The sequence below is a fragment of the Vanessa tameamea genome, chromosome 3 (genome assembly GCF_037043105.1).
Source record: "Vanessa tameamea isolate UH-Manoa-2023 chromosome 3, ilVanTame1 primary haplotype, whole genome shotgun sequence".
In the NCBI taxonomy this organism is placed as follows: Eukaryota; Metazoa; Arthropoda; class Insecta; order Lepidoptera; family Nymphalidae; genus Vanessa; species Vanessa tameamea.
This window is the reverse complement of record NC_087311.1, coordinates 6,085,796-6,101,918: the sequence shown is the minus strand read 5'-3', so window position 1 is coordinate 6,101,918 and position 16,123 is coordinate 6,085,796. Positions and strand designations below refer to the sequence as shown.

Below are 16,123 nucleotides of genomic sequence, written 5' to 3'. Positions count from 1 at the left end.
TAAATGTAATATCATTTACGCCCGTCTGTTGTAATGCTGCTACATACGAACAATTTAATTTAGCATCATCATATAATATTCGTTGAAAAGGCGTGATTGAAATTACATTTAAATTGATCCGCCGAATCTTTTATATAGTAGATTAAAAAAAATCTTCACCATTAATTGTCTTATCTAACGAAAAGCATTGTCTTAACGAATTCTGTCCCTTGTCAAATTTAATTAAAACGGAATGAATTTTTAAAATTGAGACGATCGACTTTTAAAATATGTGTAAATTACCTATTAAATTACTTATTTAGTTCTAGTTTAAAGTCTGTGCGAATACAATCGAGATATTGAAGTACTACACTTGTTTCTGCGAAAAAAACGTAAGGCAACCTGTATGTATTTGGCGGCAAAAGGTCTGTAGCAATATATTTGCCAACTCAAGAGCATGAAGGATAAAGCAGTAATTTTCTTTAACAGTGGAAGAGGCGCTTGCCAAACTGTAGCCTCATCATGTTACTACTTAGCTTAAATAACATTTATATAAAATATGAATAAATCCTCCGTATTTTATCTATTTCAATATTCGAGAAACATCACATACATATATTATTACAATTAAATCTTTTTTTGTTCTGTAGTTTTTTGAGAAAATTTATAATTAAAATATAAATATTATATATTTATATAAATAGCAACAATTGATTACACCATTTCGATGGTCCGTACAAAGCACAATCCCTAGAAAATAAAACTATAGCGTGCGTCACACGCGCCTCAAATTCATAAATCAACCGAGATGTTTCTGACATTTGCGTACCTATATAAATACGATTCACTCTCACACTGATATTTTTGCATCACATATAATTAGCACATGTTGAGTTTGTACGGAACGAAGATTTAACATTTCCGCTTATTCACTTAATAAATATTTGTTTCGAAAAAAAATAACAGCTATCCAAGTTTTTTTTTTTATACTCGGTATTCGGCATATATCGAGAGTACCGACAACTCGAATCTATTCGAATATTCGCCTCAAACCACAGTAATTCTGCCGCATATAATAGGTGCTTCCATTAAAAAGTTGAGTCTATGCTTGTCTGACCACAAATGTGTTAGAATAATCTAATTGTATCTTACGTTGTGAGCATAAAGAGGCCTTACGGCCACTGTAAATTATTGCTACACGAACCACAAACTTCACATAAGTTTTATTTCAAATGTCACCTATCAAATATCTCAATGCTCGAGCTCTTTCTTTCTTCTCATTAATTATCTAAAGCACGTGTCAACGTGTATCGCAATTAAAAGAAAAAAATCTAAAGAAGAATCTACTTCACTTGTATACATTACGTATACATATATTTCGAAACTACCTACTTATTTATATTTAGAGTCTCGAAATATATTTTTTTAAACGAAAACTCTGCCCAGCACTATATAGCACTATAACTCATTACGGCTGGATTTGAAAGTTCAATTACCATCTATATATTTCAACCAGAATACTATCACGGCCAAAAAAGAACGTGTTAATTTAATTGAAAGATAAGAATATACAAAAATATGTATACAAAAATTGTGTACCAACTGAATACCTTTCGTTCATAAAAGCTTGTGCCAGATAAATTTGCCATTACAACAATATAAATGAGTTTTTAATGGTTGCATCATCGCATTGATCATCGAAGGAGAGCAATTGTTTGGCGCGTGGGTATTGCAACATGGTTATGTTACACGCCTAGGGCGGGCGGGCGCCAACTCATTTGTAGGACACGAATCACAACATTTTTAATTAACTAAATAGTTGTATACAAATAACTGTCAGAAAACGTTTAACGATTCATAACGTTTAACAACTTAAATAAACAAAATGTTATGTGATTAAAATATCCATCATTATTATTTAATAATATAATAATTGTATAAAATAATTTAAAAAAGTGAAAGATACACATTAGCATTAAATCGGCCAATTTTGTCATCTCAGCCCATAAATTAAGTTAAGGAGTTAGAAACTTTACAATTTAAATAAAAGATTAAAGGATTAAAATTTCATAAGTACTAATTCGAAAGACCTATTTAATTAAAATTAGTTAAAAATTTAAGATTATTTGACACTTTAAACAGGATCAACCTATAGATATAATATTCAAATTATCAAGTTAGCCACTTGGATGGCATATCTATAGGAATGTTACAGTATTAATACTTTAAATAAGTATATAAGTATTTTATTGAGTTAAAATAATTTTAATAATTTTCCCTCGATTGCACAATTTTGCTTGCTAATATTATCATCCAATTATAATTATTTAATTAACTTCACCTTGTTGAAAGCGATTACTTAAAACAACTAGGATTATTAGATTATATAAAGTACTTAAAGATTAACGCAATGTAAGAAACCATTGAAATTAAACAAAGTTGTAAAAAAGCAGAAAATGTGAATACAATCATCAATTTACTATACTTTATTTATTACAAATTCATCGCCAATACAAACTATACGGAAAATATAATCTAGCACACGTTTTAAATTAAACTACAATCGATTATGCAAACCGAATCGAGTACAAATTCAATACGAACCCACGACTACGAAGCCGCTTATACTTAATATACAAAATAAAGACGTACTATCGCATTCAATTTCCAGTAAAAACATAACATTTTTTTGGTACACATCAACAAATTTGAACTATCGCGAAAACTATAATTCTACACCAACTCACTCCTTTGCGATATTAGTAAATATACTCGTACGCTGGTTGCTACGTATCCTTGATATTATGCTCTTAAAACGCATCAAATAATGTCTATCTTCTCTATCATTAATATCGCAATAAACCAAACGAAATATTTTTTACGATAGTAGCCATTAAACCACAGCGAGTTTATTACAACGACCGTGAGGATAGCAATTGGCATCTAATCCAATTTTACAGACAGCTGTCTGTTATCTGAGAAAATATTTTATAGAATCGCAGTATGTGTGAAAGAATATTAGAAATTGTTTAGAGCCGTATAATAAAAATAGAAATTTAGAACTAACTTATTATAAAATAAAAAACTGTGGGCGCAAATTTCTACCAATAGCTTTTTTACGTTATCACCTCAAAAAAATACCTTAAACTTAACTTGATCGGAGCAATTTTATATGATTTTTATAAAATATTTTTTAATAAATTATAATTATATCAAGAAAATAATATTAAATGTACACTTGTTTTGTTAAAATAATTAACTATATAATATGCAATATTACCCGATAATTTATTAGGCGATACAAAAGGCGAACAAATGAAACCAGAGTAATCCTGTTCATTTTCATTTCTAATCAAAGAAAATTTATTTTATTTCATTTACACTTTTTAATAAAAAAAAATATGTGTAAAAACAAGATACTTACGGAGTTCCCTTTGACTAAATACTTAACGGAAAGTCTCAAATTAATTGCCAACAACAAATTACACAAATTTAACACAATTATATTAGTTACGAATAAGAAATTCGTGAAATTCAGCGACTGCAAAGTTGATCATCGGAAAATCGGAAACGTATTTTTAAAAAAAGACTGCTTAACCGAACTCCAAGACAGCCCGCGGACGACTAACGTAACGACGGCTGGCGCCTTCCCGCGCCCACCTACGCAAAAGCTTCCGCAATTCCTACAACTGCACTAAAGCTCATATGACAGCGTTCTTTGGAATAACTCATCTTTCATTAAGCAATAGATTTTTTAAATTTTATCTCTGTTTTATTTATTTTTTACGAATACATAGATATTCGTTTTTGTTTCGAAAAAATCTAGCCAAAGGCATTGTATAGGTAGCTTAGGTAGGTGGCAGTCAGTATTAATGATTTTTTCTTTTCATTCATAAACCCAAATTCAAATAAATTCTAAGATTTATTACATTTAAACAGTTTAGTTATATAATTTTGTTTTAAACTTTTATAACTGAAATAATTTTAATTACATTATTAATCTTTAACTATTTAAATTTATCAGTTATACCTACGTGAAATCGACGGAACATAAATTACTAGATAATAATTATATTGAATTTATTTAAATGATTGCATGATTTCTTCCAATTATATCATGTTTGATTACATTATAGTATTAGACAGGATTAAAATGATAATACAAAATATCTTAATTGTAACTGAGCTATTTATGTATCTAAATTTTATTTTAAATTTGTATTAAGTAAGTAAGTTAAGTAAGTTTTTTTACATTGGTTATTATTTTAAATCAATTTTGTGGAAATTTTAAAGAGCGACTTTTAGTACGAATTCGGTCATGTTCGAATATGAATTTCCACCAGCGTCCTTTCTGATCATTTTATTTCGGTTGCTTTGAAATAATTTCATAGTTTTTATACATTTTCGGAAAGCTAAGTAAACGATTATGAACAAGTTTCAATGATTTTTTTTTGTTTTTCAGGCTTATTTGAGTGAAAAAAATAAAAATAAATATTGAATTTTTTTTGTAAAGAGTAACGGAAAAAGCTACTTAACTAACATACATAAACATATAACTATAGCAGCAGATACAGCGTATTTCGAAGATGATTTTAGTACATAATGTTATTGTACAAGTAGCTGCACTTCGCAGTTTAGCCCTTTTTAAATTAAAAATAATGAGGTAATAAGAGTAAATTTAATGTTCTTGTATGTACATGTAAAAAATAACTAAATAATAAAATATTATTTAAAATATAATATAATATCGTAAACAAACTTGTGTTACCGACTGTATGGATGACAGATAGTGACATTAACGATAATCGACTATATTCGAATACCATAATCGTCACTGCCTGTCACTACCGTAGTTGTTAATACAAACCGTTCGTAACCACATTTCTAGCGTAAGCTACCAAACGCAGTATATTTTTTATTTTTTTCTTTAAATTCGTTTATGTATATCTATATGAATTCTACAAAACTTCATTTTTATTGATTGACTTTAATAGTGCTTTCAGTAGTGACAAATAAATTAAGAAATTTAATAATAATTTAAATGTATTATTATATATACAAAAATGTACTTAAATATTATTATTTTGAACCATAAAAGCACATTATTGTTTTTTTTTATATTAAAATTAAAAGTCATAATTTTTAATCAATATATCACGTGACCTAAAGTTTAAAACACAAGCCGCCACGGTGTGACGTCATGTAGACAAAAACTGTCAGTTCAGGGTAAGCAGCTAGGTACATATCTATCATACTATTTCTACTTCCATAGTATTTGTTTGGTTCGGTTATGTTACCATCAACTTTATTTATACATAAACAGGAAAAAGGTCAAAGTATTATTAGATTTGAATAAGGTAATTTTACTTATATTGAAATGATCATTACATAAATAGAATCGACTTTTAGTTGATAAGGATCTCGTTTTGCGTGTTCCAACCAAAGAGTCCTCATTCCAATATCATCTGACTCTTTGATAAACAACTTTTCTAGAGTTTTAATGCTAGTATTTGTACAACTAGATACTAAAAACCGACGAAAGCGATTGAAATTCGTTATTTTCCCAAAAATCACAAATATTTATAACTGTTAACGTTGAACGAGTACCTGTCGTACATAAACGACTGTTGTTTTTAACAATCTGACGTCATCAAAATGACTGACAGCGTTTTTGCGGGAATAAAAAAGGTTTACATTTTAATTTCATTTTATGCCAAGAGCGTGTTTATTGTGCAGAAATTAGTTTTTTTTGAGTTTTGATTAGGAAAAATCAACATTTTGGTGACCTTTTTCATAGTATAGAATACCCTATTACAAAATCAAAATATGCAATAAAATGTTTCATCTTTATAATGATATGTAAGTTTGTTTTTTGTTTATAATAGCAAAGCTGTGTACAAACGCACAGACTGCTATAAAAAAGTACGACGCTTATACCGTCATTATTGTCTATGCCTGTCATTTCATTTGTCATCATGGCATGCCTATCATTGAGTTGAATGTTCATCGTTGCAATGATTTTTTTAATTTTTGGCTTACGTATTTTAAATTTGCCATAACGCACTTCTTTTAAGCAATCTAAACATCACAGTCTTCCTATCTTTAAGCACTAAATCAGTTAAGAAAACGGAGTGTGTTGTTTACAAGCCTTATTTATTTACAAGCGTTGACTATCATTGTAGCATTCTTGTTGAAGTGGCGTATATTTATGTTATTGTAATAACCAACAAGAGGCTTTCTATATTGACGAATAAAATCATATTTTGTATCTTTGAAGGACGAAATCTATAGAAGGTTAAATATCTATAACTTATTCAATTTAGTAATGTTAATCTGTAATGTTTGTAATTTATTTCTATTAATAACAATTTTAGATGCCTGCAGCGAGTTTTGGTTCTCTTTCTACACTTCCAGGTAATAGTGATTGTGGCATCAAAGATGTTTGGAATCACAATCTGCATGAAGAATTCCAAATAATCAGACAGGTATTTCATGAATAACTTTGGTTAACTCTTAATAGATACACGAGTTAAGTTACTAACTTATTATTACTGCATTTTTATAGGTAATTTTTTTTCTTTATGTTGATGCACTAACTATATATTATGTTCAAACAAATAAATGTAATAAAATATATTTTTTTAATTAATGTTGAATCATGAATGCACCCAATATACTTTTTCTTATAATTTTCACAGGTTGTACAAAAATACCACTGGGTTGCAATGGATACTGAGTTTCCTGGTGTTGTAGCCAGGCCTATTGGAGAGTTCAGGTCAACAGCTGACTACCAGTACCAGCTGCTCAGGTTTAATATACAACCATCTTACTATAAGTGTATTAAAAGCAATATAATTTCTGTTGTAATATACATACATGTAATCTCTGTTGAGATTAAATTATCCGTAGACATTGACCTATCACTGAATAAAAATGGCAACTAAGATATCTGTAAAAGATTTTACTTACCAATAATGTTCAAATACAAGAAGTTGATAATTTAGTTCTAAAGATATAATATCTATTATAAGAACTGACCTTGACATACTTCAAACCATTTCTTTATTAATTACTTAGATAGACTACTTATACAGATTAAATAAGAATTTACTTTATCTTGTTTACAGATGCAATGTAGATTTGTTAAGGATAATACAGCTTGGCCTCACATTCATGGATGAAAATGGGAAAACGCCACCAGGATACACTACATGGCAGTTTAATTTCAAATTCAATTTACAGTAAATAATTATATTAACAAATTTCTAACATCTTATACAACATAACATGCAATGATTATCCAATAATAGAAAAATATTAATCATGCAATTTATTGATTTAGTTTTTGCTTTTTTTATTATGAAACATTTCATATATCTTTATACCTTAAAATGTTAAAAAGGATATTATATACTATATAGTGCAGTTAGAGTAGATATTTTAACAATACTATTTTAATTATGAAATCATTAAATTTTTTAGAGAGGATATGTATGCACAAGATTCAATTGATTTGCTTCAAAACTCTGGCTTACAATTTAGAAAACATGAAGAGGATGGCATTGAACCCTTGGAATTTGCTGAACTCCTAATGTCATCAGGTATCAATATACCAGCAACATTTCTTATTACTTATATTATTTATTCTAATTATAGAGCATATTTAAGAATATCTTCTAATACTTTTAGGTCTAGTTCTTATGGACAACATTAAATGGCTAAGTTTCCACTCAGGTTATGACTTTGGATATCTCCTTAAGTTATTGACGGATCAAAATTTGCCACAGGATGAAAATGACTTTTTCGAAAGCCTAAGGCTATATTTTCCAACAGTTTATGATGTAAAAGTAAGTTTTCAATTTCTCATAACTAATGTACTAACCAATTACATATTTCCTTTATAAAGCAATCATTCTGCTTACTCTCAATGTCCTTCATGAATAATGAAAAATTAACAATTATATGTAATATTTTCAAATTAGAATATTAGTATAGAATCAGCATACTGTATAGTGGCATTCATACAGCTATTGTAAAAATATTAATTAATGTAAAAAAATAACATTCTGATATTCTAGGCAATCTCTGGGGAAATGGAATATTAGTGAAGAAAGTTTGAAAATTGTGTACAAATTTGTCAAACTATTTTAAATAATTTTACTATGTATGTATGTATGCATATAAGTTTTTTCTGGTATTCTTTTTATTAGGACGACACAGTTAATGAAACACAATTGAGTTTTTCTGTAAAAAGAGATTTATTTGTTTAATTTTACAAAAATAAAAAAATAAAATAAAAGTTTGTATTTACCTATGCATTGTTTTACAAAAATAATATTTACGCACCTGTAAAAAGAGAAACGACATTTAATGTTTATTTAGTAACAATGTCTGTTCCTAAATCACAAGCTACTTTATACTTTACTTTTCACAATCACGAGATTGATTCTAGGTTAATATTTTTCATGGCTAACAAAATTTAGCTATAATGTCACTGCGCGTTCGATGACGGTTGATGGGCGGAATTCAAATTAAAGAAAAATACATTTTTTTCTTTACATGCATATTAAGGCAAGGCATGTTACTTCCAACTAAAGTTTCTCAAAAAGCACCAGTATTTAATGCCTTGATAATTTTCCATCATTTGCCCTTCCCTATCAATTTTTTTATTTTTGCAAATTCTGTGGGAAACCAATGTGTTATTCACGGATATCGGGGATATGCCTTCAGTACCTGGAATATGTTGACACACATACAATCAATTCATATTGACTTTATATCCAAACAGTGACATGTGCTTCATTTAGTCAATAATCTGTGGCAAAACTCCCAGGTCTCTGCGGTGTCATCATAATATTGCAATGTAAATCATTATCATAGAATGATATAATTGAGAATATATCTCTCAAAAGTGTTAAACATTATCTCACTTTAGATATTTATCAAACAATGTTAATTGTTCTAAAGTGCTAGTAAATGTTTATGCTTAAAAAAACATGCTCCGGCAACTGGATTAATAACTCTTTCTCTAAATATAATTTATAAAACTTAACGTTACAGAGACTAGTGTGAAAGTAAAAATCTTAATTTGTTGCAGTATTTAATGAAGCTTTGTAAGAATCTAAAAGGTGGACTTCAAGAAGTAGCTGACCAACTAGAACTACGACGAGTTGGACCGCAACATCAAGCTGGATCTGATTCACATCTCACTGGGATGGCTTTCTTCAAAATAAAAGAGGTGAAGTATATTATGTAACTTTTTTAAATGTAACCGTAAACTTTATCACCAGCTTTGATAAATATTAATAATTTTTCGATTATTTTCAGATATTTTTTGATGACAATATTGAGAGTTCAAGTGGCCATCTATATGGGTTGGGGGCACCGTTTTCAGTAAATGCAAATAACTTTCAAGACAACGGAGAAAACGGAAACTCTTCCTGATCAGGGGAATCTGTGCGTGTGACTAATCTCACACCACAACCACGAATATTCCATCTCACTGAGTAAAGAAAGTCGAAAATTCTAAAATGAAGAATTTGATTGAGTTTCAATAGAAACAGGCACTACACTCCATACACGACTTCCGCACACTACAGTTAAAACTTATTATTTTATGCTTACTATTAAATATACATTTTTTTAATGACATTTATCCAGATTATTTTTAAAATTATTAAGATAGATAATTTAATTTTAAATTCAAGTAGACTTTTCCACAGCACAACTGATGTTTTAATTGCATGAGGATTACACATTTAGCTTAAAAATGGTAATGATGATGAGACATTGTATAAATTATATTAAGATAATCAATTTATTTTACATTTTATTTGTGATAAAACAGTTTGAAGTTTATTGTTTTGTACCATTGGACAGAAATGTAATTAGTATATTTAATTAAGTTATACATATTTTACTCTCTTAATAGATACTTTTAAATAACTTTTTTTTTACTTGTACCTTTTTAAATAACAGTATTTAATGTACATAAATTATAAAAAAATAACAAACTAAAAACCAGGGTCCTTAATTTCGTTTTCCATATACAGGTTATTGGTAATTCGACATATTCTCGTTAGGAGTAAAAAATGCAACTTCAAAAATTTATTTAAAAAAAGTATCAATTAAAATCAATTTTTTTCTTCTGATTTATAATAACCAGTGTTTACACGATTTTATAAATCAGAAGAAAAAAATAGATTTTAATTGATACTTTTTTTAAATAAATTTTTGAAGTTGCATTTTTGACTTATTTTGAAAAAATCTAAATAACGTGATAACTCAATAATGGTTCACTTTTGTATCAAGCATATGGGGATTAAAATTATCGCAAATAATCACCTCTATTACCTCCTAACGAGAATACGTCGAATTACCAATTACCCTGTATATACTATACATATCCGATTACAAAAGACTTAATTCCAAGAATATTAAATAAGTTACAAAAATTAATACAAAATAGTTGTCAGAATATTAAATAAGTCGAAAGACCGATGTCTATTTGAAGAGGAGAGTCATTGTGTTGAGACCGCAGGCAAACTGCCTAGGAACAGCTAGGTGGACCGGTGACTTGAAAGAACCTGGCAAGACCCGATTGAATGCAGCGTGGTCGTAGAATAGCCTACGCCTGGCAGTGGTCTGAAAAAGTTTGAAGTATAATTAAAAAAACTTTATTATAAATATTTTTTTAATAATATAATATAACGAATAGGTAAAATTTGTTTGTTTGTAGTAATCTCCGGATCTAATGGACCAATTCTTTTTTTTTTCTCATATAGATAGCTACATTATTCCTGAGTTCTATGGATGTGGATAAAATATATTTATATTATAACATTTTCCTTATTAACGAAGTCAGCTTCGCTTCAGCGGATTTCTAGTTTTTTTATAAAATCCTATCTTATCTAACACTCCCCGGCCCCGAGTCTTCATTCAACTCTCCTGTGGGTCAACTACTGAGACTTGAGATGTTTGTGGATAATAGAAACACGTTCAATTGCTTGTTAGTTTATTGCTAAGAAGGATGTTTCCCATAGCAACCCGAGTAACAATAAATACGAGTGTTAAACATAGCAACACGTATAACGTATATCACATCTTCCCCCTTATTCTAAGAACTTAAACTATTATATAAAAAAAACAAACAATAACGGAAATATTCAACTAATTAATCTGGAAACGATTAACAATCATTACGTTTACTAGAATAACAATATACATATATAAAATAAAATTAATCAAACTCTATTCCACATCTTTTAAAACCTCTCAAAGGTCTAGGTCTCAATCCAGATCTAGTGACATTAACCTTCGGAACTGTTGGTGCCTCCTGAGTGTCATTCGAGCTAGTAGGAATCACATAATGCATTTACTTTTTATTTGATCAATATGTCTTTTAATCGGTGAACCGTTCTCCCCTAGCACCTCATAATGCCGGGAACATATTTCTTTCTCTATCTTCCCTTGCGACCGTTTTTTTCCCCCCGTAAAATTTGTCGTCCAAACCTAATCACCTAAATTAAAAGATCCATTCGAACCACCAGCTTGGGCGATTTGTTTCATTTGAGCCGCCTGAACCTTATTCTCAATTCGAACATCGCTTCGTAATAAATCTAAACGTGAATGTAGACGCCTCTTTTGTAAAAGAGTAGCAGGTGCTACTCCTGTGGTGCTGTGTTCTACGTTCCTATAATCTAATAAATATGATTGCAACACTGCATCCAAGTCATATCCACCCTGCATTGATTTTTTAATTGCTCTTATACACAACCGCTCCTTCCGCCGCTCTATTTGATGCAGGATGGTATATCGCAGTATAGGTTACTTTAATACCGTTGTTATTCATAAAATCTTTGTATTCACTACTTGAAAATGGTGGACCATGATCTGAAACTACTTCTCTTGGTAAACCAAAACGAGCAAATGTCTCTCTTAATACTTTCACCACTGCTCCTGCTGTAGTTCTTTGCATTTGGAAACTTTCTAGCCATTTTGAAGTGGAATATATCAAAACTAAAAAAGTTTTACCATGAAATGGACCTAAAAAATCTAAATGTAATATAAACCATGGTTCCGATGTATATGGCCACGGCTGTAGAGCCGCTCGCGATGGCGCTGTACTAACTTCAGAGCATGTACTACAACTCCGACATGTACTTTCTATATCCGCGTCTATGCCTGGCCACCACATTACGCTACGTGCCATTGCTTTCATCTCAACAATACCCATATGGCTCGAATGTAATTCTTTTAATAAAATATTTTTTAACGTACTAGATATAACTACCCTATATCCCCATACGATACAACCCATATCTATATACAATGAAGAAGTTTACATAATTTTTTTTTTGATAGATTATAAAAATTTAGATAAAATAAAACAAACACGTGAAAGAATCGATAAAATATCTTAAGAAATAAGAAAGTTATGGGACTTTGAAGTTGGGGTTTTAAGAATAATTTTGTTATACGTGGCGTTCCGTCGTGTGACGTCATTTGACCTAGACGACACATCGGGTGTTCGCCGAGTACGTACGAAATACGAATGTATTGTTGTGTAGTTGCTCACGCCATTCGATTCGTATTTCGTTTATTACCCGATGGCAGAAGTTAAAAAAAATGCTTACAAATATTATATTGTTCCTATGTGTCAAAGCACAACATTTAAAAATGCCAATAAAATATTTTTTCGTGTACCAAATAATATAACAATAAGGAAAAAATGGTGCAAAGTAATGAAGCGTGATTTAATTGGCCCTAAAAGCACCAAATATGTGTGTGAAGATCATTTTGATGTAAGTAACTATTAATATATCTTTTGAGTCGTGAGTAAGTTTGGAATAACTGATTCAGTAAAAATAACTACTTATATATTTTATGTAAATTTATTTAAGTGCTGTGAAAATATAATTTATTTACAGGTTGAAAATGACACAGAAAATTTAGTAAAACATCGACTGGTTGGGGGAACATTAAAGTTAAAACCCGAAATATATTCTCATAAATTTGACTGTCAAAAGGCAGTGAAACCTCAAAAAGAACGTGGAGCATATGAAAAAAGATGTCGGATTGAATTTTATGAAAGTCTTAACAAAAGAAGCTCTGTCGACTTCAAGTCAATCGTCTTCTATTCAATGTTTCGAAATTATTGAGTGTGATGCCATGGAGTCAGATGAAACAGAGGATCCGCTACCAGAGAACATTACATTTCCAGAATCAATCGATTCGAATCATCCAAATAAAAAGAGAAACAAAAGAGTTCAAGTAAACAACCAACAACCAGTACTAAACTAGAATCAGTTTTTTACTTATAATTAGGTTTTTTATTTATAAATCATATTTGTAAGTTAGACCATGTGGTTGGTTAAATAAACTTAAAAGGATGTACTTACTTAAAAAGTTTAACTCCTTTTATTTCAGCACTAACATAAAACGGATTTGAAGAAAAAAAGTCCATCACTGTGTATATATCAATATTAGGCAAATTATCACTTTGTCCTTTGACAAAACCTTCTTCCATTATAGTAAAATAAAAACTAAACACTAATAAATAAAAAATAATAAAACGACTTTACGTTAAAAAACACGAAAAATACTTGAATGATTCGTTTCGTGGTGCGGTGATACCGAACAGGTCAAATGACGTCACAGGCGAATCGTAAACTATAGACGTTCCGTACTAAAATACGTAAACTTTAATAATCTATTTCTAAGTCATTTATTGATGGATTTCAAAAATTCTTTCAGTGATGGATTAGTTTTGATCTATATTTTAATACCATTACGTTGAATATAATATTAACAACATCATGAAACTTCCTCATTCATTACGACGGCTAAAGTACGGTTTCAAAACATCATCTTTATTTTCATTCGGCCAACCGTTGTGAACATAACTGAAAAAATTACTTAATACCACATCTTTACTGACATGATTTTTAATAACTTCTTTAGTGATAGGAAGAAAATTTTGTATAAAATTAATATACGTTTTTTCTGTATTATAGCGACTAAATCTTCGAAGGTTTTTTCCGATAGTTTAATCGGTCTACACAAGTTAACCATAAGCTTCATTGCCTATTAAAGTGATCAATGTCGCCACCTTCCAGGCTGATACGATAAAAAATTGTTCTACTCTGTCGATATATAGTTCCCAATTAGCGCTTGAGATATCAAACGAACCGATTTTACCGACAGACATTTTGGTCATATATCGTATCCAAATAATATTTATTTAGGCAGTAAATTAATTTAAATGCAATATACAATAGACTCGCCTGATTGCTTCTTTTTATCCTCGTCGCCATTTAGATGTTTGTGGATAATAGAAAAACACGTTCAATTGCTTGTTATTATTGTTATAGTTTATTGCTAAGAAGGATGTTTCCCATAGCAACCCGAGTAACAATAAATACGAGTGTTAACCATAGCAACACGTATAACATATATAATGAACCAATTCTTTTTTTTTCTCATATAGATAGCTACATTATTCCTGAGTTCTATGGATGTGGATAAAATATATTTATATTATAACATATTCCTTATTAACGAAGTCAGCTGCGCTTCAGCGGATTTCTAGTTTTTTTTATAAAATCCTATCTTATCTAACACGCCCCGGCCTCGAGTCTTCATTCAACTCTCCGGTGGATCAACTACTGAGACTGAATTAGCGCACTACATCTAGTTTTTCACACCGATTGCGCTGAAATTTTGTACATACTTTAGGTGCAAGTGACAAAACAAACTCATATATATACGATTTTTTAGCAAGTAGCAATTTGTAAAAATACCAGTACTACGAGCTAATGCCTGCTCTGCTTTTGAGGAGGTTTGGAGCGTATTCAATCACGCTGGTTCTGTGCGGGTTAGTGTATTAATATGTAGCAGAGTTTTATACGTAACATGCAATTCTTCGGGATATTTTTCTTCACCGCCGAGCACGAGATGAACAATTATAAACACAACTTAATATACATATACAGCCTGAGCCCTGAACTTGCAATCATCAGTTACACTCAGGTGTTCTAGCCACTGTGCGATCTCGGCCCAATTATTTTAGTACAGAGATGAAATACCTACAAGCTTTTATCAAATATTTGTTGCTGATTGCCCTGCCTTGATACCCAGTCAGTAGCATAATACTCCATAGTACTGATTTATTGACTGTAACATTTATCAATCCGCAACAAATATTTGACAACAACACAACACAACAACAGTTGCGATTTTTGCTCTCTTATATGTTGAGGCCCAATCTTCAGAAAACCGGTATTTATGGCTGTCTGTGAAAGTCTGAAAGCTGGCAAAACACATGAGAGGCAAAAATAAGTCTGCTAGACCTCGAGAATATGTTCAGTTCCGTGCACCATGATCTCATGATCTTCGCCATGAAACTTTTACTGTTAATGATTTAATCACACCATAATATTTGCAATAGCAACAAACAAGGCATATAAACCCAAATACAATGTGGCTAACTTAATTATAAATAGTATTTAATATAATTAGAAATATTCTTGTAGATAATAATGAAATTGATTGGGGTTATCGGTGTAAATGGAACAATACATGCGCAGCAAATACCACTGTTTATATCTCAATAGAGGTGATACCAACTATACCGCTTACGGTTATTACTTACGCTTACTCTTAATAGGTTAGTCAATGTGTTACCACGATTACGGAAGCAATGACTTTCATTTTCAATACTTGGTAGAAAGATACAAAGTACGTACACCGTCCTCATAGGGAGGTTTCGATAATTTCCTACATTACCTCATTTAAAGATAATATTAAAGTGTTTGTAAAAGCCTACTTGGATAAAGTATAATTTGATTTTGATTCCAGGCAGCCAGACCAACAGCCGTTAAACAATATAAAAAAGCGGATATCCGACAACTATCTGAAATCATTGAACAAACTGACTAACAAAATTAGATCCAAATATCATAAAGGCATTGAAATCATGACTTGGGCTAGCACATATAGCTAATCTCTCTACTTTATTTAGGGAACAATATAGTTTCAGTATGAAGTAAAAAATCCGTGGGATTCTATAAACCTTAGATTAACGAAAATTAGATTGGGTTCGAGAAATAAATACGAAGACCGAGATATAGTAAAATCGTTTCTA

General features: G+C 30.3%; 3 protein-coding genes across 3 annotated transcripts in view; 1 reads left to right on the top strand and 2 right to left on the bottom strand.

Annotated features, from left to right (window-relative positions):
* Positions 1–3,621, bottom strand: part of Rdgc (retinal degeneration C) — a 61,524-nt gene extending 57,903 nt beyond the window's left edge. The window contains exon 1 of the mRNA XM_026635535.2: positions 3,404–3,621. The gene's annotated coding sequence lies outside the window, so the exon portion shown is untranslated. The remainder of the gene's footprint in view (positions 1–3,403) is intronic.
* A 2,323-nt stretch (positions 3,622–5,944) lies between these two features.
* LOC113397257 (CCR4-NOT transcription complex subunit 7-like) lies at positions 5,945–9,924 on the top strand. The gene is made up of 8 exons (XM_026635536.2): positions 5,945–6,273; positions 6,354–6,464; positions 6,678–6,787; positions 7,107–7,220; positions 7,462–7,580; positions 7,669–7,826; positions 9,077–9,217; positions 9,307–9,924. Exons 2-8 carry the CDS (start codon positions 6,354–6,356, stop codon positions 9,421–9,423), a joined length of 870 nt encoding a protein of 289 aa, XP_026491321.1. The 5' UTR covers positions 5,945–6,273; the 3' UTR covers positions 9,424–9,924.
* A 1,566-nt stretch (positions 9,925–11,490) lies between these two features.
* Positions 11,491–12,298, bottom strand: LOC113397601 (uncharacterized protein K02A2.6-like). Its single transcript, XM_026636017.2, has 2 exons — positions 11,810–12,298; positions 11,491–11,721 (listed from the first exon to the last, which is right to left on the bottom strand). Exons 1-2 carry the CDS (start codon positions 12,296–12,298, stop codon positions 11,491–11,493), a joined length of 720 nt encoding a protein of 239 aa, XP_026491802.2.
* Positions 12,299–16,123: the final 3,825 nt, after the last annotated feature.